This window comes from Lemur catta, chromosome 6 (genome assembly GCF_020740605.2).
Source record: "Lemur catta isolate mLemCat1 chromosome 6, mLemCat1.pri, whole genome shotgun sequence".
Taxonomy (NCBI): domain Eukaryota; kingdom Metazoa; phylum Chordata; class Mammalia; order Primates; family Lemuridae; genus Lemur; species Lemur catta.
In genome coordinates, this window is record NC_059133.1 from 86,197,961 (window position 1) to 86,222,640 (window position 24,680).

At 38.8% G+C, this 24,680-nt stretch overlaps 1 protein-coding gene across 1 annotated transcript in view; it reads left to right on the top strand.

Moving 5' to 3' along the window:
- GUCY2C (guanylate cyclase 2C) overlaps positions 1 to 24,680 on the top strand; it is a 67,247-nt gene that overhangs the window by 31,972 nt on the left and 10,595 nt on the right. The window contains exons 13-21 of the mRNA XM_045555262.1: positions 2,503 to 2,565; positions 3,125 to 3,196; positions 3,658 to 3,762; positions 6,550 to 6,636; positions 7,753 to 7,885; positions 10,208 to 10,345; positions 11,133 to 11,221; positions 19,191 to 19,282; positions 21,784 to 21,942. Coding sequence (XP_045411218.1) covers positions 2,503 to 2,565; positions 3,125 to 3,196; positions 3,658 to 3,762; positions 6,550 to 6,636; positions 7,753 to 7,885; positions 10,208 to 10,345; positions 11,133 to 11,221; positions 19,191 to 19,282; positions 21,784 to 21,942 — 938 coding nt within the window. The remainder of the gene's footprint in view (positions 1 to 2,502; positions 2,566 to 3,124; positions 3,197 to 3,657; positions 3,763 to 6,549; positions 6,637 to 7,752; positions 7,886 to 10,207; positions 10,346 to 11,132; positions 11,222 to 19,190; positions 19,283 to 21,783; positions 21,943 to 24,680) is intronic.

Genomic DNA, 24,680 nt, shown 5'->3' on the forward strand with positions numbered 1-24,680 from the left:
AACAAAATTGCTGCATGGGTAGGTTTGTCTTTGGAGCTTCTCTACCAGCTCTTGACACTCCTCCCCGAGTCCTGCATGCTGCCCTTTAATGACTCAGATCCTCTCACAGCTGCACATGGACTAGGTCTTCCTTTCCTTCAGAAATACTACATGCTCCACAGTAGCCCTCCTACTGCATTCTGAACTTCATGCATAAAACTTTTATTCACAAAGACCAATCTATCACACGTGTCAGGATAAAATCAGTCTTGCAGTAATTCATGGTAAGGTGTAAATGATCATAAGACTATTGGATTTCTATAGACAGAATTTATTGACCTAAATGATTAATGGGAAGTACCTAGTATTAAAAGAAAATATTTAGACAGATTAAGCAAAATTTATTTGAGCAAAAAGTGATTCATGAATCAGGCAGCACTCAATACTGAAAGAGGTTCAGAACGCTCCACTCTGCAGCATGGGCAGTAAGCTTTTATTGGTTGTACCAGGAAGTAAAGTACACAAATAACTTGGTTGGTTAAAGCCAGGCATTTGCCTTATTTGGGTATGGTCTGATCACATGGTCTGATTGGCTGAGATCCAGCCATTTGTTACAAAAATATACTCCTAAATTAGGTTTGAGATTGTTTATGTACTAAGGTAGGTAGCTGTTATATAGGAACTCAAAATACAGAGAAACCCTCGGGTCAGTGGGCTCCTGCTTATTTAATTTAATGCCAGGAAGAGGAGAGACCTTCAGGAGTGAGTGCTCCGGTGTCTCTATAGGATACCTGGCTCCACTCCTCAGGCACTTCTCCACTGCTCAAAACCCCATATTTCATATTTGTCCTTTTGAATTAAGCCTAAAACATTTGTGTCTATGTGTTCTCTTAAAATGTAAATATTCCCAGAAATATAACCCATCTATCCGTTGTCGGGTTCTGTATAGAATTGTTATGAATACATAATTTTTATTAGTTAATTCCTCAGATTAGCCACTCACTTGGCAAAGGAAGAGGCCTTTAGGACAGTAAACCCAAAGGACAGAAGTCAGAAATGATTCAGAGCACAGGTACCATTGCTACTCTGAGGTTCAGACAGGCTGGGGAGCAGGCAGACAGGAACTGGTTGCCCGAGTAGCCATCAGGTGCCCCGACTGAGGAAGAACATGGAGAAAACCCAAGGTCAGCCAAGGTCAGAAAGGGTGGAAAATACCATACAGTCAGACACGTAGTGGTTCAAGTTCTGGATATTCACTGAAGGCAAATAAGGAAGAAAGACTAAGGGATGAGATGAAAAAGAGTTAAACATCCCAGAACTAGAACAGACAGGGCCAGAAAAACAGACCAAGGAATCCAGACAGAAAGAGAAGTCAGGAGAGTCGAAGAGATGGAGTAATAAACAGAAGAAAATTATAAAAGATGATGATAAGTCATTTGTGGAGTAAAAAGAGAAGTCCTTTAATTTGCAAGAAAATTTCACAAACTTTGTCTCATTGGATCCCGGAGTATCCCTGTGAGTTAGGATTGCACAGTAAGGAACTAAGGTTTGAATAGTTTAAATGACATTGTCAAGGTCTAAAATGGTAAAAAGAACACAAGATAAGCAGGCAAGCCTAGGTCCTGCCTGCCCTTCTCTTCTTACGTGACATTTAATACCATTTAACCCTTCTATACATCATTTGTTAAATGAGAAGACAACGTGATGATAACTGATGCTCATTAATCTGCACTGTGTCAGGCATCATACTAGGAACTTGATATAATTATATAACTCACATTTCAAAACAGCCTTTTAAGGGAAATTTTAACAAAGATAATAATACATCCCAGGTTTTTATGTGAATCAAATTGAAAGATGCAAAAGTTTCCAACCTTTTCTCTGTCTCTAGACCAGAGAAGTCATTAACTGGGAAGTCGAGAGGCTTACCTAGCCTGCAGGAGTGTGCGCGTGTGCACCTGTGTGTTTTGCTCAATATTTAACTTTTTAAGTTCATTGCCAACATATCCATATTACCAGCTTCTTTTGACAAATCAGGTGATCTGGCAACTGCGGGCTGAACCTAGAGCTGATGAGATGGGCTCCCCTTGGACACAGCTGGTTTCCTCGTTTGCATTGATTGCTACAGGGGCCTTTAGACAGGAGTTTGCAACTCAAATGCACAATACTCTTCTGTAAGAGCATCTTTCGTCTTTCAGTAGCCACAGACAATGATTCCCAATAAAAAGGGGATGGGGGAGAAGGGAGCAAAGACAATCCCCTGCTGAAGTAAGGCTGCAACAGGAAGGAAGGGAAGCCAGAGTCAAACATGACAGTGGTAGATACCTGGGAACAAATGTTGGAGTGTGAATGTGAGTAGGAGGAGGGAAAGACAAGTCAATCAGAACAGTTTTTCTTAGAGCCTAACCCGCAAGCTGTTGAGCAAACAGCAGATCCAGCCTACTTGGAAGAGCCCCTCAGCCTTTGGTAGTAGATGGGACAAGATCTAAAGCTTATGGAATAATTTGCCTTTTCTTGTACTAGATCGATGATGACAGGAGACGAGATACAATCCAGAGGCTACGACAGTGCAAATACGACAAAAAGGTGACCTCTCCCACTTCTCTGAACTTTCAGCTGGGGTATGTTCTGGGCCTTCTGAGCCCTCACTGTCCCAGTTCCTGGTGTCGACATCCTGACGGTGGGGCTGCGCTGGTTGCTACCGGGGCAGTTCTTGGAGCTTCACAGGGATGGGCAGGGCTATGCTTCAAGGGCTACAAAACTCACAGTCCTGGGGAAATTGAAGGACAAATCAAATTGGGGGGAGGGTCGGCGTGCAGGAAGGAAAAGGAAATGTAAAAAAGATTCAGCACAGCCAGGGCAACCCTGCTATCATGTTTTGGCTCGTTGCTAAGAAATATGACAATCTCATATGGGAGATTTGCATCCTTCTTTCCTTTCTTACATTGCATTTGGTCTTTCTTGAAGAAACATACTGAGCCTACCATATCCCAGGTCCTAGGCACCAGGGAGATAAGCATCAGTCAAATACTGTCACTACTCTCAAGAGCTTACAGTCTAGTAGTACATGCAAGCAAATTATTATAATATGCACATCAGGAATTACACTACAACAGTATCTCCTTCGTTCTCTTGATCTTTGCAGCGAGTGATTCTCAAAGACCTCAAGCACAATGATGGGAATTTCACGGAGAAACAGAAGATAGAGTTGAACAAGGTATGTATCCTTTCCTTCAAACCCTTGAGAAATAACTTTACATCACTTTTCCTAAATGTGGAGGTCCAGCGGAGTAAGGTGCTTCTGTGGATGCTGACAGAGAATCCCTCAGGCTAGGAAATGGGTGGCTGTGCTTCTTGTTGAAAATTCTACCAAGAGATAGTGAAGAGTGAGGTTTAACTGTCTAAAGCATTTTGGAAATCTACTAGTGTTTCCTACGGTATGGCCCTGATATTATCTGAAAGTATTCAAAGTTTGTATTCAAGTCCCCTTGCTAACAAAGGAAAGACTGTTGGGTAAGATGTAATATGTAGTAAGGACTGGGTACTGACACTCAATTTATTAAGAGCAATAGATCTGTTTTAAAGACCTAAGGCAAAACACATTTTATTGGCATATTAATTTTTACTCTGATACCCCATTCTGGCTGATTTGTTTTGTAAACAAACATATTCTCCTAGTTGCTTCAGATTGACTATTACAACCTGACCAAGTTCTACGGCACAGTGAAGCTTGACACCATGATTTTTGGGGTGATCGAATACTGTGAGAGAGGATCCCTCCGGGTAAGAAACCATGGTCATTTCCAATTTCCTAAGTAGTCAATCATACTAAAAAATATTCAGCAGGCCTTTTAAAATATTCACCCAGTGAAATAATATTAAAGAATTGTAAGGAAAAGTTGGTGGGCTCACAGCTTTCCAAACTAGATCACTCAGATTTTATCACTCAGTTCTATTATATCTTTACAAACAAACCAACAAATATTCAGCAAAGAATAGGGTGATGTCAATCTGAGGTTGGACAGGCAAATGGTGGGCAGATATCCTTGCAAAAATTTTTTGTGCAAGGTTGTAATGCCCTTTCTGCAAGGTTGCGGTTTTTGTAGAGTCTTTTGTGATAGTTTTTACCAGGCATACAAGCATGAGAACCCTCTTTTAATGACCTTTGTCAGTGTTTTAACATTAGTTGACTCCCCAGTTTGATTTTGACAACTTTCATAAAAGAATAGATCTTTTTTCAATTTGAAGATGATTTTTTATTTACACAGAAAATGCAGAAGGCTCAAATAAAACAATTTGAAATTTTGTATGATTAGATATAAAATAAGTATATAGAAAACAACTTACATATATTATATATCATATATATCAGAAAGTCAGACAGAAAACATAACTCAAAAAATCCCTTTCTTAATAACAAAAAATATTTATTTCAAAATAACATGAAATTCCAAGAATCAACTAAGAACACTGAAAATTTTCTAAGACATCAAATCTTAACTAAACAGAACTTAGAGTCATGTCCCTACATAGGAATCGGTGGCCTGCTGGAGCTGGCTAGGACTGATTCAGAGTTAATTGTTAAACATTCAGGAATTTGTGAGCCAGTCAGTGTTAAACTCTTGGTAGCTTCAAACCATGCAGAGCGGGACTATTTCACTGTGGTAGTCAGCAGTCATACTGTAAATCAGGGCTGTTGCAAACCAGTTTACCAGTAAATGTAATTCATATTGAAAAGATACAAATTCTTCTGAAAACAATGGACTTCCAATCAAAGGCAAAGACCCCATATTTTTAATTAACAAAGATCATCAGGAAAAAACATAAAGAAGCAATAATAACCAAAATGTTTTTGAAAAAGAATGAGAGATTACTTTCCAGAAAGTTATTATAATTAAAGCAGTATAGTGATAGCTCATGAATAATCAGATGATTTATGGAAGAAAACTATATGGGACAAGAATATCATTAGGTATATAACAAAAGTGATTAAAGAGGGTAATTTAATAAATAGTGCTGAGATAATAGGACCTTCAAACTTTTCTGGTTTTTTTTCTAATTTTAAAATTTTTTTAGAGGCACCCAGGCTGGAGTGCAGGGTCGTGATCATAGCTCACTGCAGCCGTGAACTGGCCTCAAGCGATCCTCAGCCTTTCAAGTAGCTGCAACTACAGATGTGCACCACCACTGGCTATTTTTTTTTTTTTTTAGTAGAGATGGGGCCTTGCTATGTTGCCCAGACTGGTGTCAAACTCCTGGCCTCAAGAGATCCTCCCACTTCAGCCTCCCATAGTGCTGGGATTACAGGCATGAGCCACTGCACCTGGCCCAAACTTTTCATTTTCCCTTCCACAAGAGGTTCTTTTCCCATGCAGTTCCCTCTCCCCAACACTCTTGCTTCCCTACTTCATTTGATCTAACAAACGAAATAACAAATCCACAGATTTTAGGCTCTTTTCATAGTACTTATCATAGTTACCATTTTATATTTATTGGTCTAATTATTTTATGAATGTCAGTTTTCTCCACCAGACTGTGAACTCCACAAGAGGTCCCATTGTAATCCCAGCACCAAACACTGTGCCTGCTCTAGAGGCTACATGCAATAACTTTTCTAAAAAAAAATAAGTAAGCCACCTATTAAAATTGCTCAGAAAATAGCATATAAACTTGATTATGAGTTATGATCCCAAATTTGTAAAATATATTTCATATATTCTATATATATATGTATACATTAAAGAAGACTAGAAGAAAATACCAAAATGAGAATAGATTAGATGGTACAATTACTGTGATTTGATTTTCTTCTTTTTTGTTTTGTCATTGTTTTTCAGCTGATAATGTGAGTAAAAACATAAGCCCAGTGAAGGAATTTTCTAATACCGAGAATACCAATTCCTGGTTAAAAAACAACAGTGCAAGCCAGGTGTAGCAGTTCATGCCTGTAATCCTAGCACTTTGGGAGGCCAAGGCAGGAGGATCATTTGAGGCCAGGAGTTCGAGACCAGCCTGAGCAACATAGTGAAACCCTGTCTCTACAAAAAAATAGAAAAATTAGCCAGGTGTTGTGGCACATGTAATCCCGGCTACTTGGGAGGCTGAGGCAGGAGGATTGATTGAGCCCAGAAGTTTGAGGTTGCTGTGAGCTATGAGGACGCCACCACACTCTAGTAGAGGAGACAGAGCAACACCTTGCCTCAAAAAAACAATAGTCCAATTTGGATGAGACAGAACACGAAGTGCAGCCATTTGTCAACCAGGCTTGCCAGCCCACTCTCCAGGTGGGGGCTGCTCATTCCTTTATTCCATCTGATGAAAGAACTGGGATCCGGGATGCTATGGGTACCTCCTGCCCACCTCCTTGTGGTGAAAACCACCCAACACTTCTTATGTAGAGAAGAAAAGAACAGGTGTTCATGAAGACCAGGACAATGGTGTTCCAATTTGTTCCTGATCCCAGGGCCTCATGATTAGAACATCATTCTCTGGCTCATAATCATCTCTCCACAATATCCTTTCTTCCTTTCAACAATTCATTCTCTTCCTTTTTCCCCCCTTCCTATTCAGGAAGTTTTAAATGACACAATTTCCTACCCTGATGGTACATTCATGGATTGGGAGTTTAAGATTTCTGTCTTGTATGACATTGCTAAGGTAAGAGACCCACAAACACGAGAAAAAATTGTGAAAATTAAATATAAGAAAAGAGATCTAGCATGTTATTCAACCTCTGTGGATTGGTTTCTTCATCTATGAAATGATATTAACAATAGGAGCCATTTCCCAGGGTTGTTGCGAGAATTTTATGAAATAATGCATGTGCTTACTACAAAGCCTGGTTTCCTATGTATTGGGTTATTTTTTTTAATTATTATTATATTTTTTGTATTTTGGGTGTAGGGAATGCATTTTCATAGATTTTCTAGAAATCAGAAATGTATAAAGCTTCAGGGGAGACAACTAAATTCTCTACTTTATAAGAGAAAATGTTAACCGTCTTGCACAAAGCAATGATAAATTTGGACATGTATATTCCCAGACATGAAAACAGAAGAAAACACCGATAACTGGGGCCTCATTCAAGGACGAAGAAAAATTGGTCCTGAGAGTGAGCTGGTTGATACAGTTATAAATCACCTGAAAGTCACAGAGGCTTAGAGTCATTTCAAAAAAATGTTACAATAATCCATTTGCCACACACACTTGACTCCGGCGATCCAGGCTGAAAACCAGTTTCTGCTGTGACACCTCTAACCACCAGGGGGAAGCACAGCCGCCAACTGTGGGCTTCCTCTTTACAAACAAAAGGAAAGAAACAATCTATTTCAAAATAGGATGAAACTGATTCCATTTTAGGAACAAATCTAGCTTAGCTCCTCCCTTCAGAAAGGCAAGACTTTATTATTCATATTTTTAAACTGAGGTAGTAGCGGAGCAGACATACCTAGCGTCATAGACCAAATAAGCAGTAAGCAGATTTTTTTAAAAAATCAACACTTTGCCTCATATTATATACAACCACTACACCAGAGTTTTTTAGACAATTACCTTTTTAGTGTGCCACTTAAATAGACTTCAGAACTAGATACATTGTGTAGGCAATTATTAGGGGTTTAACAATATTTTTAAAAGTAAAATCAATGGCATTAAATTTAAAATCTGATGACATGACTATCTCTATGCCGAAATTATTTCAAAACGTCACTTCTTTCTTTAAAATAATCAAGTGTGTTGCATATCTTTGTTTTCCTGTTATCTGGAAAATTACAGGGGATGTCATATCTGCACTCCAGTAAGACCGAAGTCCACGGTCGTCTGAAGTCCACCAACTGCGTGGTAGACAGTAGAATGGTGGTGAAGATCACCGACTTTGGATGCAATTCCATTTTGCCTCCCAAGAAAGGTCTGTAATGAATGATATGTTTACTAGTTTTCCATTTAGTTGTTTCGGTTTTTAAAAAATTTTCTCTCATGTAGACTGCTCAGGAAATGGTGATGTTGATCAGAAAATAAATACTTGGAGCTACAAGAGGCAACAGCACTCATATTTGTCAGTGAACAAGTGCTTCTTGATTAAACCAATGTCCCCTGTGGATTTCCTTCATCTATGTGTCCCTTGATATCACTGAGAAATCATGAAGAACTTACTGGTTTGTGGAAGTGGAACTGAGTAAAAAAAAATATAGAAGAGCAGGAAGAGATCTGACTTAGACGTTATCTGGTCTAACCCTTTATATTAATAGAAGACAGAATTGAGAGTCAGAGAGGCTAAAAGATTTGCCCAGGAAAATAGACTACAAAGCAGAAGACCCATTTCCCATTCTACACATGAGTCACTTATCTATAATGATAGGAAACCATAAGGAAAAAATTCTTATCAGTAAAATATATTCCTATTTAGCTCTTTCAGGATTGTGGTGAGGGTCAAAAAAGAGGTAACATAAAGAAAAGTGATTTGTAAAACATAAAAGACATTTAATGTTGAATGTTTATCCTATTCTTTATCATAACTCACAGTAAACAACCTCAGATATTTAGCACTCCTGTGGCCTGAAAATACTACCTAGATCCAAAAACTATATTCTATTTCTAATTCTATTTTTACAATCCTTTAGTTTTTCCTTAATAAAAGAAAAATCACAATTCTGCCCCTACTTCCACAATCATGTCAAGCATGATATTGGATTCAATCCAATAAGTTATTGTTGAAGGTCTACTGTGTGCCAAGCGTGGTTCATGACATAGTGAAACAACCTCCTTCATTGGATGAATCACCACAAACACAAATCAGATGAATTACAGGTCAAATCCTATCCTGTTGAACATCACTCAGTTATACCTACCTATCTGTGGTGTCAGTTAGTTGAAATTTTAGCGTAAGTAAATTTACTGACCTTTTCTACAACCCCAAAGTTTTAGGATCCATTGTACTTGAATTGCAAGTCACAAAAATTCATAAGACAGAAATTCAAAAAGGCAAGGTATGTTGGATGGAGAACCAGAGAGGAAAATGTACCTCATCATAAACATATCATTGTACCTAACAACATGAATCAATACATTTTTCATTGAAACTGCTGAAGATGGAAATCTCAAAAAGTTTACAAATAGCTAGGTGGCCCTGAAAATTTTCCAAAGGAAAATTAATTGTATGTCCCTGTTATTGCTAAATAAGATATGTGATAGAGATCCAAAACCCAGGGGTCTGTAGAAGCTAAACACAGGACACAAGAGCACTGCACTTGTGTGAAGTCAACTAGATGCAAAGCATTAGGAAGCAGCAGGGACAAGAGTAAAATGTGAGTAAATTACATGCATTTTTTTTTAGAAGAATTCTGGGAAAACCAAAGAAAACACCTCTGTGTGCATTAGCTGACTTCGAGGCTGCCAGTATTTTATGCTTGGAAAATATTAGTGATAGTCTCTTTGTTTAAATGTGCTGTCTTTATCTTCTTTTAGTAAATATATATTTTAAATATATATAAAATAATGAATTGTAATAATTTAAAGAAAAAATATATTTTATATCTTATATGTGTATAATTTATATTCATTTATAAAGCCTTTCATAGGTTCATTCTATATGTGCAATAAGCTATTAAATTCCTCAGCCTCTCATATTCTACTGCATTTATTCAATATATCTTTACTTAGGACTTACTGTACACCAAGCCCTGTTCTAGGTAGGCCTGGAGGCTTTTCAGGACTAGGATCCTAGCAGTTTTAGATAGCATATTGCCATATGGCCTCACCCAAATCCTGGAATTTCATAGTCAGCTTAAAAGGTAAGTGTGTGAAAAATGCATTTAGAAGAAATAAGTTCTAATGTTCAACAGCAGAATAGGGTAATTTTAGTTAATAATACTTTATTATATATTTTGAAATCGACGGCAAGATTTAGACCATTTCCCACGCCAAGAAATGATAAATGTTTGAAGTGGCAGATATCCCAAAATATCACATGTACCCCAGAAATTTTTACAATCATTATGTAGCAATAAAAAGTGGAATGTTTGTCTCCTAAAAAAAAAAAAGAAAAGGTAAATGTGTGTTCTATGCTTGATCACCAGTATTAGCATAAACTCCTCAAAAGTTTAGAACAGTATTGATTCAAGAACAACCACATTCAGGGTAGCTGGTGTAGGGACTTTAAACCAAAGCAGGCTAGAGACCTATGGGCCACGCACTCCCCTCAACTTTGCCATCTCCATGTGTGAATGCACAGACCTGTGGACAGCGCCGGAGCACCTCCGCCAAGCCAACGTCTCTCAGAAAGGAGACGTGTACAGCTACGGGATTATTGCCCAGGAGATCATCCTGCGGAAAGAAACCTTCTACATGTCGAGCTGCCGGGACAAGAGTGGTAAGTCTGAACCCCTTCATCTGCGCCTCCTGGGAGCTGGCCAACCTGCATTCCAGGCTCACTGAGACCCTAATTTGTTTACGACCACGTCTCAATCCCCTCATCTGCAGAAGTAATGACTTCTCATCTGCACTATCCATTTTACACGCGAACTGGAAGGATTGGGCGTTAGAGAGCCCTGAAAAGCATAAGACAATGTGTGCTGCCAGGTGTCATTATTGTCAGTATTATTATTAAGATTCTTCCCTACAATTTACCCTTTTCCTACTGATTCCAGTAAGGGAATATGTCTGCTTAACACTTAGACTAGAGCACTCTAGCAGAATAACATACGTAGTTTAGTTCTTACTAAGAGAAGATCTACAGGTTTTTGTCACATGTCCTCTCAGGGAAAAATACTTCATTCCATTCATACAATCCTCACTTAGTGAGCATTTATTATGTGCCGGTGCTTAACTGTTTGGGAGGGGGTAGAGAGACTAAGGGATGTAGAGAGGTTGGAAACAAAGTATGGACAGACAAAGCCTACTAAAGGAAGGGGTGTTTGAGTTGAGTTAAAGGGTGAGTAGCCTAACCTCAAGGTCATCTCCTTGTTATGATGCCTCTCCCCATGCCTCATTCATTCAGCATCTATCTACTGAGTGCTGGCCTCGACTTTACAACACTCTCACTGGGCCAAAGAGCCTTGGTGGGGGGTGAGGGGAGTGCAGTGAACAAATTCGGAGTCTGCTGAAATTTCTTCACGCTGTATTCACCCTTGTAATTTGAATTATTCTCATCCAATCAGAGAAGATTTTCAGAGTTGAAAATTCCAATGGAATGAAACCCTTCCGCCCAGATCTATTCCTGGAAACAGCAGAGGAAAAAGAGCTCGAAGTGAGTACATAATCCCTGTGTTCCTTTCTTTGGGCTTCTGTAACAAATAACCAAAAACTTGGGGGATTGGAGCAACAAAAATTTATTCACTTACAGTTTTGGAGGCTAAAAGTCCAAAATCAAGTTCTCAGCAAGGCCATGCTCCCTCCAGAGGCTCTAAGGAGATATAATCCATTCCTTATTTTTTCCAGAAGCTTCTGATGGCTGTTGACATTCCTTGGCTGTGGCCACACACTCCAATCCCTGCCTCTTCATCACATCTTCTCTTGTGTCAGTTCTCCGTCTCTCTCCTATTATGGAACACGTGATTGCATTGGGGCCCACCCAGATAATCCAGAATAATTGCCCCATCTCAGATCCTTAATTTAATTGCATCTTCAAAGACCCTTTTTCCAAATAAAGTAACATTCACAGATTCCAGAGATTAGGACACAGATGTGAGAGCCATCCTCAGCCTATCACACTCCCCATGCCCTCCCCCTTCCCCAACTAGCTCCTAAAGTACAGCTCTCATTCTCTGTAATTTCTTTTCTTTTTTAAATTGGTATATAATATTTGTACATATTGGCTGGGCACAGTGGCTCACGCCTGTAATCCCACCACTTTGGGAGGCCAAAGTGGGAGGATCACTTGAGGTCATGAATTTGAGACTAGCTTGGGCTGTTGCAAGACCTCATCTCTACAAAAAATAAGAAAAATTAGCTGAGTGTGGTAGTGTGTGCCTGTGGTCCCAGCTACTTAGGAGGCTGAAGCAGGAGGATCATTTGAGCCCAGGAGTTGGAGGCTGCAGTAAGCTTTGATCCTGCCACTGAGCTCCAGCCTGGGTGACAGAGCAAGACCCTGTCTAAAAGAAAAAGGATTTAAAAGAAAAAAATTGTGCATATTTACGGCATACATATGATTTGTTTTTACATGCACAGAATGTGCAATGATCATGTTAGAGTATTTGAGGTATCCATCCCTCAAGTATTAATTATTTTTATGTATTGGGGACATTTCAAGTTCTCCCTTCTAGCTATTTTAAAATACACAGTACATTATTGTTAACTATAGTCACCCTACTCTGCTATCAAATATTATTAATAAAACTTATTTCTTCTATCTAACTGTGTATTTGTACCCATTAACCAACCTCTCTTCAACCCTACCCACCCATACTCCCTTCCCAGCCTCTTGTATTTGTCATTTTACTCTCTAGCTCTATGAGATCAACTTTTTTAGCTCCCACATATAAGTGAAAACATGCAATATTTGTCTTTGTGTGCTTGGCTTATTTCACTTAACATAATGAACTCCAGTTTCATCCATGTTGCTGCAGATGACAGAATTTCATTCTTTCCTAAGACTGAATAATATTTCTTTGTGTGTGTGTGCATGCGTGTGTGTGTACATTGATAGATATTAGGTAGATTCAATATCTTGGCTATTGTGAATACTGTTGCCATAAACATGGGAATGCAGGTATCCCTCTGATATACTGATTTATTTTCTTTTTGATAATTTATTTTCCTTTTGATTTGTGTCCTGAAACTTTACTGAATTTATTTACCAGATCTAAGATTTTTTGGTGGTGTTTTTAGGTTTTCTAGATGTGAAATCATAATCATATGGTCTGCAGAGAGGAACAATTTGATTTCTTCTTTTCCAATTTGAATGCCTTTTATTTCTTTCTCTTGCCTGATTGCTCAGGCTAGGACTTCTAGTACTATATTGATTAGGAGCGGTGAAAGTGGGCATCCTTGTCTTGTTCCAGTTCTTAGAGGAAAGGCTTTCAGCTTTTCCTCATCAGTATAATGTTAGCTGTGTGTTTATCATATACGGCTTTTATAATGAAGTATGTTCCTTCTATGCCTAGTTTGTTGAGAGTTTTTATCACAAAAGGATGTTGAATTTTATTAAATGCTTTTCCTGTGCCTATTGAGATGATGCCATTTTTGTCCCTCATTCTGTTGATGTGATGTGTCATATTTATTGCTTTGCATATATTGAACCATCCTTGCATTCCTGGGATAAATCTCACTTGGTCATAATGTGCAACCTTTCTGATGTGCTGTTGGATTTGGTTTGCTAATATTTTGTTGAGGATTCTTGCAACTCTGTTCATCAGGGACATTGGCCTCTAGTTTTCTTTTTTGTTGCATCCCTCTCTGGTTTTGGTATCAGGGTAATGCTGGCCTCATATAATGAGTTACGGAGAATTCCCTGTTCTTTAATTTTTTGGAATAGTTTGAGGAGAAATGTATAAGTTCTTTTTTAGAAGTTTGGTAGAATTCAGCAATGAAGCCATCTTATCCTGGACTTTGCTGGAAGAGTCTTTATTACTGATTCAATCTCATGACTTGTTATTGGTCTGTTCAGATTTTCTGTTTCTTCCTGATTCAGTTTTGTTTGGTTGTATGTGTCCAGAAATTTATCCATTTCCTCTAGGTTTTACAGTTTGTTAGCATATAGTTGTTCATAATAGTCTCTGATTGTCCTTTGCATTTCTATGGTATCAGTTGTAATGCATCCTTTTTTATATCTGATTTTGTTTATTTAGGTCTTCTCCCTTTTTTCTTGGATAGTCTGGTTAGTGGTTTATTGATTTTGTTTATATTTTTAAAAAAACAACTTTTTGTTTTGTTAATCCTTTGTATTGGTTTTTTTTCTTCTTTTTTAGTCTCTATTTCATTTAATTCTGTTCTGATCTTTATTATTTCTTTCATTCTACCAGTTTTGGGTTTGGTTTGTTCTTGGTTTTATAGCTCCTTGAGGGGCATCATTAGATTGTTTATTTGAAATCTTCCTACTTTTTTTGTGTGGACATTTATTGCTATAAACTTCCCTCTTAGCATTACTTTTGCTATATCCCATAGGTTTTAGTATATTGTATTTCTATTTATTTCAAGAAATTTTTAAATTTCCTCCTTAATTTCTTCTTTGGCCCAATGGTCATACAAAACATGTTGTTTAATTTCCATGTATTTGTACAGTTTTTATAGTTCTTCTTGTTATTGATTTCTAGTTTTATTCTGCTGCGGTCTGAGAAGATACTTCATATACTTTCAATTTTTAAAAATTTGTTGAGACTTGTTTTGTGGTCTAACACATGATCTGTCCTGGATAATGTTCCATGTGCTGAAAAACGTGTATTCTGTAGCTGGTGGGTGAAGTGCTCTGTAAATGTCTGTTAGTTCTATTTGGTCTAATGTGAAGTTTAAATCCAGTGCTTCTTTGCTGATTTTCTGTCTAGATGATTTGTCTCATGCTAAGAATGGGTTGTTGCAGTCCCCAAATATTATTGTGTTGCAGTCTATCTCTCCCTTTAGATCTAATTATATTTGCTTTACATATCTGGGTGCTTGGGTGTTGGGTATACATATGTTTACTATTGTTATGTCCTCTTACTAAATTCATCCCTTTATCATTATATAATGACCTTCTTTGTCATTTTACTGCTTTTTTACCTGAAGTCTGTTTTATCTGTTGTAAGTATAGCTACTCTTGCTCGCTTTTGGTTTCTGTTAGCATGGAATATCTTTTCCCATCCCTTTACTTTCAGTTTATATGTGCCTGTACGGGTGAGATGAGTTTCTTGTAGGCAGCATATACTTGAGTCATTTTTAAAACTCCATTCAGCCAGTCTATACTTTTAAGTGGAAAGTTTAATCTGTTTACATTCAAGGTTATTAATCTATATTGATACATGAGAGCTTATTCCTGTCATTTGATTAATCGATTTCTGATTGTTTTGTACATCCTTTGCTCCTTTCTTTTTGTCTTACTATCATTGTAATTTGGTGGTTTTGTGTAATGGTAACATTTGAGTCTTTTCTCTTCCTTCTTTGTGTGTTTGCTCTACCATTGGGTTTCATACATTTTACTTCCAAATGTAGGACCCCTTTAGCATTTCTTATAGAGCCAGTCTAGTGGTGATGAATCCCCTCAGCTTTTGCTTGTCCAGAAAAGACTTTATTTCTCCTTCATTTATGAAGGATAACTTTGCTGGGTATAGTATCCTTGATTTATTTTTTTTTTCTTTCAGTACTTTGAATATATCATCCCATTCTTTCCTGGCCTGTAAGGTTTCTGCTGAGAAATCTGCTGTTAGTCTCATGGGTCTTCCGTTATTAGTGACTAGACGCTTTTCTCTTGCTGTTTTGAGACTTCTGTCTTTGACTTTAACAGTTTGACTATAATGTGCCATAGAGAAGACCTTTTTGTATTGTATCTATTTGGGAATCTGTGAGCATCCTGAATCTAACTGTCTGAATCTCTTTCTAGACTTGAGAAGTTTTTAGCTATTGTTTTGTTAAATAGGTTTTCTATCCCTTTCATTTTTTCTTCACCTTCTGGGACACCAAAAATATGGTCACTTTATGGTGTCCCATATGTCACAAAGGATTTGTTCATTCTTTTTTATTTTTGTCTGGCTTTTTTCCCCTTTAGACAGAGTCTTGCTTTGTCATCCCAGGTAGAGTGCAATGGCATCATCATACCTCACTGCACCATCACACTACTGGAGTCAAGTGATCCTCCTGCCTCAGGCTCCCAAGTAGCTGGGACTACAGACATGCACCATGACACCTGGCTAATTTTTTTCTATTTTTAGTAGAGATGGGGTCTTGCTCTTGCTTAGGCTGGTCTCAAACTCCTGAGCTCAAGCAATCCTTCTGCCTTGGCCTCCCAGAGTGCTAGGATTACAGGTGTGAGCAACCATATCTGGCCTTGTCTGGCTTTATTACTTCAAAAGACCTGTTTTTAAGTTCTGAAATTCTTTCTTCTGTTTGATCTAGTCTATTTTTAAAGCTTTTGATTGTATTTTGTATTTCATTCAATGAATTCTTCAGTTCTAGAATTTGTTTGGTTCTTTTTTTATGATATGTAGCTCTTTGATAAATTTCTCTTTAATATCCGGAATAATTTTTCTAATTTATTTGTTTTCATTTTTGTATTCTCTTGTATCTCACTGAGCTTCTTTAATATCATTTTGGACTCTTTTTCCAGAATTTCATAAATATCTTTTTCATTGGAATCTATTGTTGAAGAATTATCATAGTTCCTTGCTTTTTCATGTTTCTGTGTTCTTACATTGACATCTACACATCTGGTATAACAGTCACTTCTTTGAATTTTTTGAATTTGCTTTCATAGGGGAGGACTTTTTCCTGAAGATGTGTCTATGGTGTTCTTTGGGTAGAATACTTTGGCTTAGATTTTGGGTGCATGCAGTAGTGTGGTCTCTGTATGATTTCTTTAGCTGTAAATAGTGTCAGTGGTGTCTGTGATTTCCTCAGTGACTTAGGATGTGGTTGTTAGTGGAGGCTGTGGTGAAGGTTTTCCGAGGACTGGAACAGCAGATGGGCCAGTACTTGGACCCCAGTGGAGGCAGTGGTAGGCTGACCACACCTGTCCTTGGTCCCCAGGTTGGCAAACACTGGCACCAGGGTTAGCCAGTCCAGGCAGGCTTATTCTTAGGCTTCCAGCCAGCTTGCTCAGGTGTCAGTAGTGGCAACTGTGGGCCAGGCAGGTAGGCAGTGGTGTGGCATGGATAATGGCAATAGCAGTGGCAGGACAAACCTCTTGTTCCCAAGTGGTCCATGCTGGTGTTGGTGATGGCTATGATGGTTTGGGTGGGCTAGTCCCAGGCCTGCAGGTGGCGCATGTGGATGTGTGCCAGCCATGGTGATGGTAGCAGGGTAGGGGATGTCAGGCCCCCAGAGGGATTGTTCTGTTGCCAATAGTGGGTGAATTGGGCTGATTGGTTCTCAAGCCCCTCAGTAGCATGCTTGGGCACTGAGAGGACAGAGCCAGCTGGGCAGACCTATCTTCAGACCCCCAGTGGTATGTGTAGATACTGACTGTGGTAAGCAGGGACTATTCTCAATTTTTATGAGCTAAAAGAACAAGATGTCCATATGATATGCATTTTAGGCTTATAAATTCTATCTACTGATTTAAAAAGAAGTATGCCAACATCTAGAAAAAAATATAGAAATGTATGTTCACTCATTTTACCCTTCTTCTGAAGGAAATGGAGCTTTTCTTTCTGCAGTTGCTTAACTTTTAAATAATCTTTCAAAAAGGCCTTTAAGGCCCATGAAAATTTTCTAATTTTTTTTCTTTTAAAATTTTACCTGAGATTTAATAATCCAAGAAGATAGTGAATAAAGTATTTTAAGATATTTATTGTCTTACACATTATGTTTCCTGCAGGATAAAAGCAGAAACATTTTCCTTCAATTTGTAAGGATCCTGCCAGATGAGTTATATGGCCACACTCTTTCCACGCCTCTTTCCTCTCTTTTTCAATATTAAAGACATGTTGTAGCTCCAAGTTTTGGAGATACAGGTGCTCCTATCCCTGTCTTCTCCTCATTCTTTTTTTTCCTCCCAATTTTCTGGATCCAGGGACTCTTCCCCACACATAAGCATATCTCTTCCCAAACCCTCTTTTCTAGTCTGAGTATATCCATGTTTAAAACCTTTTTAACCAAATTACCATCATCCTCAATTTGTATAGTTGGACAGTTCTGGAATTGGAAATCAGGAATATGATTTCATGTGTAATAGCTGGTTCCAATAGAATACAGGCCTGAAACCATTCGTATATCACTCAGCAATGCCCAAAAAGCATCCAGTATAGTTGTCCCTCTGTATCCATGGGGGATTAGTTCTAGGAACTTCCAGGGATACCCAAATGCACAGGTACTCAAGTTCTTTATATAAAATGGTGTCATTTTTGCATAAAACCTACACACATCCTCCCATATACTTTAAATCATCTTTAGATTACTTGTAACACCTAATACAATGTAAATGCTATGTAAATAGTTGTAATATTGCATTGTTTAGGGAATAATGACAAGAAAGAAAAGTCTGCACATGTTCACTACAGACACAGCCATCCCTATTTTTCCCCAAATACTTTCCACCCACAGATGTGGAGGGCTGACTGTATTGCACCCTGGGGTGCTGTATCAGCTGTGTTGTTTGTTGTTTCTGTCCATCCTGTTCAAAGGTAGTCAGTAGATGATTTAGCAAGTCAGGAGCATCATCTAGTGGTGAATGTCGGCAACCCCAGGGCATTTCATGGCTCTAGTCCCCTCCCAGGGAATCGTTCCAGTGAAGTACAGGGACAGGGGTTGTGTTTAGTACCACTTATAATCTTGTTTTAGATAGAATGAGGAATAACCTTTATTTAAAGCAACTGGTTTTCACCACACTTTTGATCAAACAAAAGCTGCAAATAAGTGGCAGCAAATGAGATGAGGGTTCCACGGGTTTCCTCTTGTCTTCCTCCCTCTTCCCCCATACCTGCCTTTTCTCCATGCCACTTCTCCATTGCAGCTGTACATTGCAAACACCTAGGGAACTTTAAAAAAACACTACTTCCCTTTGCTTATGCAATATTTGGGACATATTTGCATTAATGAATTATTCACTGTTTATCTGAAATCCAGATTTAACTAGGTGTCCTGTATTTTTATTTGCTAAATCTGGGAACCCTACTAAGGCCATTTTGTAAGCCAGTTAAATCAGAATCACTTAGGATGGAGCTTGGACATAAGAAATTGTGTAAATGCTCCCCAGATGATTTCACTGTTAGCTATGGCTGAGAACCACTGACAGTCAAGCTTCAATTCGCATTTAGAGTCACTTATCTCATACTCACTGAGCCTCACTATATTTTTGCCCTCTCCAACATAAACCCTGCATTTAGCCTTTCCCATCAGCCCAGCCTCATCCAAATTGGTATCACATTTTTTAGTTGATTTCTCCCAAGGGAATGGCTGGGTAAGATTGTGCAGGTGGTGATGCCTGAGAGAGAAACTGCAGAGAACTGGGGATCTTATCCTCATTATCAGAGTTGGAGATATTTTTAAACCACTCCCTGCTTTAATTACTCCCTTCAAGGAGAATAAGATAGGATTCTATCTTGATTGAATTTACCATCCCCTGAGCTAATCTGTCCCCTTCTTTCTTCCAGGTGTATCTACTTGTCAAAAACTGTTGGGAGGAAGATCCAGAAAAGAGACCAGATTTCAAAAAAATTGAGACGACACTGGCCAAGACATTTAGGTACTGCTGAAATTTTTACTTTTCTTCACTAATTTCATGGTTTTCAATGCTAGTTGACATTCACTGGCACCTAAGAATAAGAATGCCTGTTCCAATGAAAAAAATCCCAGGCTGCAAACAACACCTGCCTCATACAATTTAAAATGATATGGAGACTTATGGATCATTTTCTCAGGGAAAAGTTAAATGCTCAAGGTCAAAACTTTTCTGATTAAAAAATAAATTTGACTAATCCTAAATCTGTTTAAAATATAGCTTCCAGACCCTTCTGCAGAAATGTAACATGGGTCCTTAGAATCTGTGAAGCCCATAGATATTAATAATTCTTAAAATCAGCATGTTTCTTAAGATCTTAAAGTCTTAAAATCACCAGCTTTGGCCCTAGGTACTTAAGTCATATGTCAGAGTATGATAATTCAGGGTCTGCAAAAAAAGCACACACCCTGGAAGGTTGAATTCTGGATGCTTCATGTTTTCAGTGAATACACTTCAGAATAAGAAAAATTACACTTAATTAAGAGTTTGGAGATCCAATTTCTAGACTAGGGTCTGATAATAGCTTGCTGTAGGACACTGAGCAAAACACTTACCCTCACTGGGTATCAATTTGCTTGTCAGGAAAACTGGATTGAATGAGATGATTTCTATGATTCCTTCCAGCTTTAACTTTCTGTAGTTCTCATTAGGTCAAAAGATTCAGGTATTTAATGAGGCTAAAAGTCCAGGACTGGAGATGAGGTAGAGTGAGCTTAATGAAAGTGTGGTCATTGATTGGTAGAACCAAGCTGTTGGTTGTGGGAATGGTTGTAGGAAATAATATAGGATTTAATTCTACTTCCTTTCCCACTCCTTCCCAGAACTGTTACTAAGGTCAGATGAGACTGTATGGGTGACAGGTGAAATGCAAACTCATGAAGATAACCCTGGCCCCTGACATTTAGCCTTTAATGTGGTGTTTCTCAAACTTGGCTGTACAATGGAATCAACTGAGGAACTTTCAAAAACACTAATGCCTGGGTTCTACCCTAGAAAATCTGACTGGTCTGGGATACAGGCTGGTATCAGGATTTTTAATAGCTCCCCAGCTGATGAAAATACACAGTGTAGGTTGAGAAAACTTTTAATTGAATCAATTCCTCATGAAGTAAAATAATCCATCTTCATCCCCTACATCTATCTGCTCTCTCACTCATTCTACTCAACTAGACTCTGTACTGGTAGTTTCAAACAAGAATCCCCCAGGGAGCTTGTTAAAAAATTTTGTTTCTTAATCCCAAGCCTAACAATTTCAGTCACATAGGTCTGGGCTAGGACTCAGAAATGTACTGGGTTTTTAAGAAACATCCCTCCCCATCCCAGGGGATTATATTGTAGACCATCTTCTCCAGGGAACAGAGTGGCAAGTTGTTACTGTAATAATGAAATGGCTGTGATTGTTCGGCACCTTCAGCTGTGCCTTAGGTGTCGTGAACATTCTCTTTGAGCCTCACAATGGCACGAGAACTCAATGTCTCTTCTCCCTGTCCTCTGCCCCAAAGCTTGTCAGACCTGCCAGTGTCACACAAAGCTGGCATCTCATCCAAGTCTCTTCAGTCTAACAAAATAACCCAGGGTTAGGGTTGTGGCTGTAGGACCCCTTCCATGGTCTCTGTTCTGAGGAGATAATGAAAGGCTTGGCTTGGCTTTTCTTGGTCTTCTCCTACACTTCCATTTATCACTTCTAGACCATTTTTTAAAAGGTTTTCCTTTATTACAAATTATTATTAAAATTTTAGCAAACATAAATAAGCAAGCAAGAAAGTGGAAACATCACCTGTTTTCCAATAGATGACCACCAGTCTTCAAAAAATAAAGTTGGGATTATAATGTTTGCTGTTTTATAAACTGCCTTTTTTTCACTTAATAATATCAAGGTAGCATCTTGCTGTGTGTTTAACTATTCTAATCCATATTTTATGATATGTTAATACTCTATGGCACCAAAATATTTTAACTACATTTTTATTACACATGTAGGTTATTTTCAAATGTTTGGTATTGTAAAGAATGTTGTGATTTTCTTTGTAGTTAACTTGAAATACGTTTGTTGTTTTGTTTTGTTTGTTTGTTTGTTTGTTTTGCTGTCTGTCCCAATTTGTTCTGTGAAATACGTTTGTGATTGTTTCTTAGAAGTAGAGTTGGTGGGCTGATAGGTATGTGCATCCTTAAAGCTCCTGACACATTTTACCAGATTGCTCTCCATGAAGGTTGTACTGTATATATTTCTTCCTTCTCATACATTGATTACCATCACTCTAGCATTTGTTTTTCTTTTTTTAATCTCATTTTTATTTCAACTTCTTTGATTTCTCCTGAGGTTAAATTTTTCTTGTTATGTTTGTTGGCCCTCACCCTTTTCTTTCATTGTTGAATTACTTGTTCACCATATTTGCCCATCATTTTATTGAATGTTTCATGTTTTCTTAATAATGTACAAGAGCTCTTTATGTTACTACCTACAGCCTTTTTCATGATCAAAAGAATGAAAGTTATATGGATACTTTGATCCGACGTCTACAGCTATATTCTCGAAACCTGGAACACCTGGTAGAGGAAAGGACACAGCTGTACAAGGCAGAGAGGGACAGAGCTGACAGACTCAACTTTATGTTGCTCCCCAGGTAAGGCAAGTCCTCCTGCTGATGTGGTTTTCCTCAATTCTACAGCCAGGCTTCGTAGTTCAAGGCTCCAACCTTCAGCATATCTGTCTAGCATTGTTTTTCTCTGTATCTATGTAGAATTTTTCCTTTTGTATATTTTCCTTTTGTAATTATTAGAATGAAAAATTCATGTACCTTCCTAAACACTGTTCCAGTTTATACTCTGAATACCTAGAAGAAAAAGCTCATTTTCAAATGGTTTTGTGGTGCCATGGAAGGAGCGTGGACTGTGGAGTCTGACCGACCAACAAAAATGTCCAATACGTTTTTGTCACTTTTATTGGCCTAGGACCTTAGGCAAGTCACGATCTGCCTCTCAGTCTCAAAATAGAAATCAGTTTTCCTGCAGGGTATGTGAGCTATAAGACACTTTGGGGAAGTAAGTGGTGGTTTCTTGGCTTTCCTCTTTGCACCACAAGTAGAAGCCAAGTTACAAGGGAAGAAGCAGCTCTGGTGGACGAGGTCAGGGAAACGCATCAGATGTCTCACCTCTGGGGTATCTATGCCCCGATCTCCATTTTGTGAAGCAATATTACAGCCATGACAGAGGAGAAAGGAAGTAAAATTGAAACTCTCAAATGGTTTAAAGGTTTTTAAGTGTTGGTACTCAGGTACTAACTGAGGAATGTTAAGACAAGCCAGGAATTAAAATGTGAAGAGCTAGGAAATAGGCTCCGCCCACAACTGCACAAGTGAGAGGTGGTATTCTCTTATTACAGTGTGACAAGCCGTGCTATTAGAATGAGAGTAAACTAGGCAGTCCAGCTTTGGGTAAAATTGTAGAAATTGAGGTCAGCTAGGTCTGACTTCAACGCATGGTTTACCACCTACTACTGATGTGCCATTCTGGGCAAGTTTCCTAAATGCTCCAAGCCTCAGTTTCCCATCTGTCTTCCAGGGTGGCTCTAGGGATTCCTTGAGATAATGTGCAGGATATAAGGTATTCAGCACAATGCCTGAAACGTCTATAGTGGTTATTATTATATATGGCAACTGTGGCTTTTGTATGTTACTTGTATTGATCATTACTTTATTTTTAACCTTTGCTTCATTTAGAATATCAGCTCTAATGTCAGTGTGGTGCAATAAAAAGACTGAAGGGTGGGATGTTGCTGAGTGAGGGAAAGATTGTGAGATTACACTAGCTGTTTTCTACGTAAAGAAACAATTTCTCTTCTATAAGCCTCAGTCAAGAAGTAGGTGTTACGCTGGTCCTCTGTCCAGTTAGTTTTCTGGGCCTGAGGACATCCTACTGCAGAACCCATGTGCCCTCAGACCTGGGAACAGGCTCGGAATAACAGCTGGGGAATAGGCTGGAACCCTTCCTATTCACCTCAGAGATGGCAATTTCTGTCCAAGCTCCATAAATGTTAGCTGTATAGTGCATAATTCCTTGCCTGGTCTTTAATGCTGAATCATGACAGAAACAGCATCCTGGTTATCTGGCTGCCTTCCTGGGGTTTCAACAGCGGCAGTTATAACAATTGTCACTCAAATGGTTTCAAACAGCAGGCTCACCACCTCACCTTTTTCCTAACCCTGGTTCAATATGCCGTTTTGACCACTAGATGGTAGACGTTTTTGTTGGATTGCCAAAGGTTATATAACGCAAGTCTCTTCAAGAGCAACAATACACCATGGTTTTGGCACAACTCGCTTTGATTACTTATGTAAAAATTCTTTATATTTGCAAAATAAAATTAAAACACACACAAGCAATAACTAGAAGATCAAAAATATTTATAGCAAAAGGGCAAATAAGACTGAAAGTAGGCCGGGCACGGTGGCTCACGCCTGTAATCCTAGCACTCTGGAAGGCCAAGTCACGTGGATCATTTGAGCTCAGGAGTTCAAGACCAGCCTGAGCAAGAGTGAGACCCCGTCTCTACTAAAAATAGAAAGAAATTAGCTAGACAACTAAAAATACATGGAAAAAATTAGCCGGGCATGGTGGCACATGCCTGTAGTCCCAGCTACTCAGGAGGCTGAGGCAGAAGGATTGCTTAAGCCCAGGAGTTTGAGGTTGCTGTGAGCTAGGCTGATGCCATGGCACTCACTCTAGCCGGGGCAACAGAGCGAGACTCTGTCTCAAAAAAAAAAAGACTGCAAGTAGGCATCAGATATTACTTAAACACTTATTTGTACAACACCCTTGGGGTGTCAAAACAGATTAAAATAGAATTTTTTTCTTCTTGTGAGATGTCTTTCTAAGATACCTACTCTGTGCACTAATTCTATGTCAGCAACGACCTGTTATCAAAGCTTATGGTGTTAAGTCACAGCCCTTCCTTCATTTTTCTCCCAACAGTAGTTTCTCTCTCTGAGTAACACGCTATTTTCCAAGCTCATATGACTTTTCAGATATAATCAGTAAAATGAAGGGCAAAAGGGAAGATTATCCAATTTATTCATTACATCTGTGTAGCCTCCAGATTTGCCCCTGTGAATCCAACACGCCACACCATGGAGTGTTGTTACAAACGTCCCAAGCTGTCATTGTACCAACTGGAGAGACCTACCCTGATGCCCCGAGGCTCTCCAAATGAGAGTTGCAAAGCTTTGGGGTTGATCGGCTGTCTGTTTTTCAGCAGTATCCTGGGCATTCTTCCTTTGCCACAGTCAGCACACCTCCACATCTCCCCCACCTCCCTGAACCCCAAGGCCTGGGCTGTGGAGGAAGCGTGGTGCCATGAAAAGAC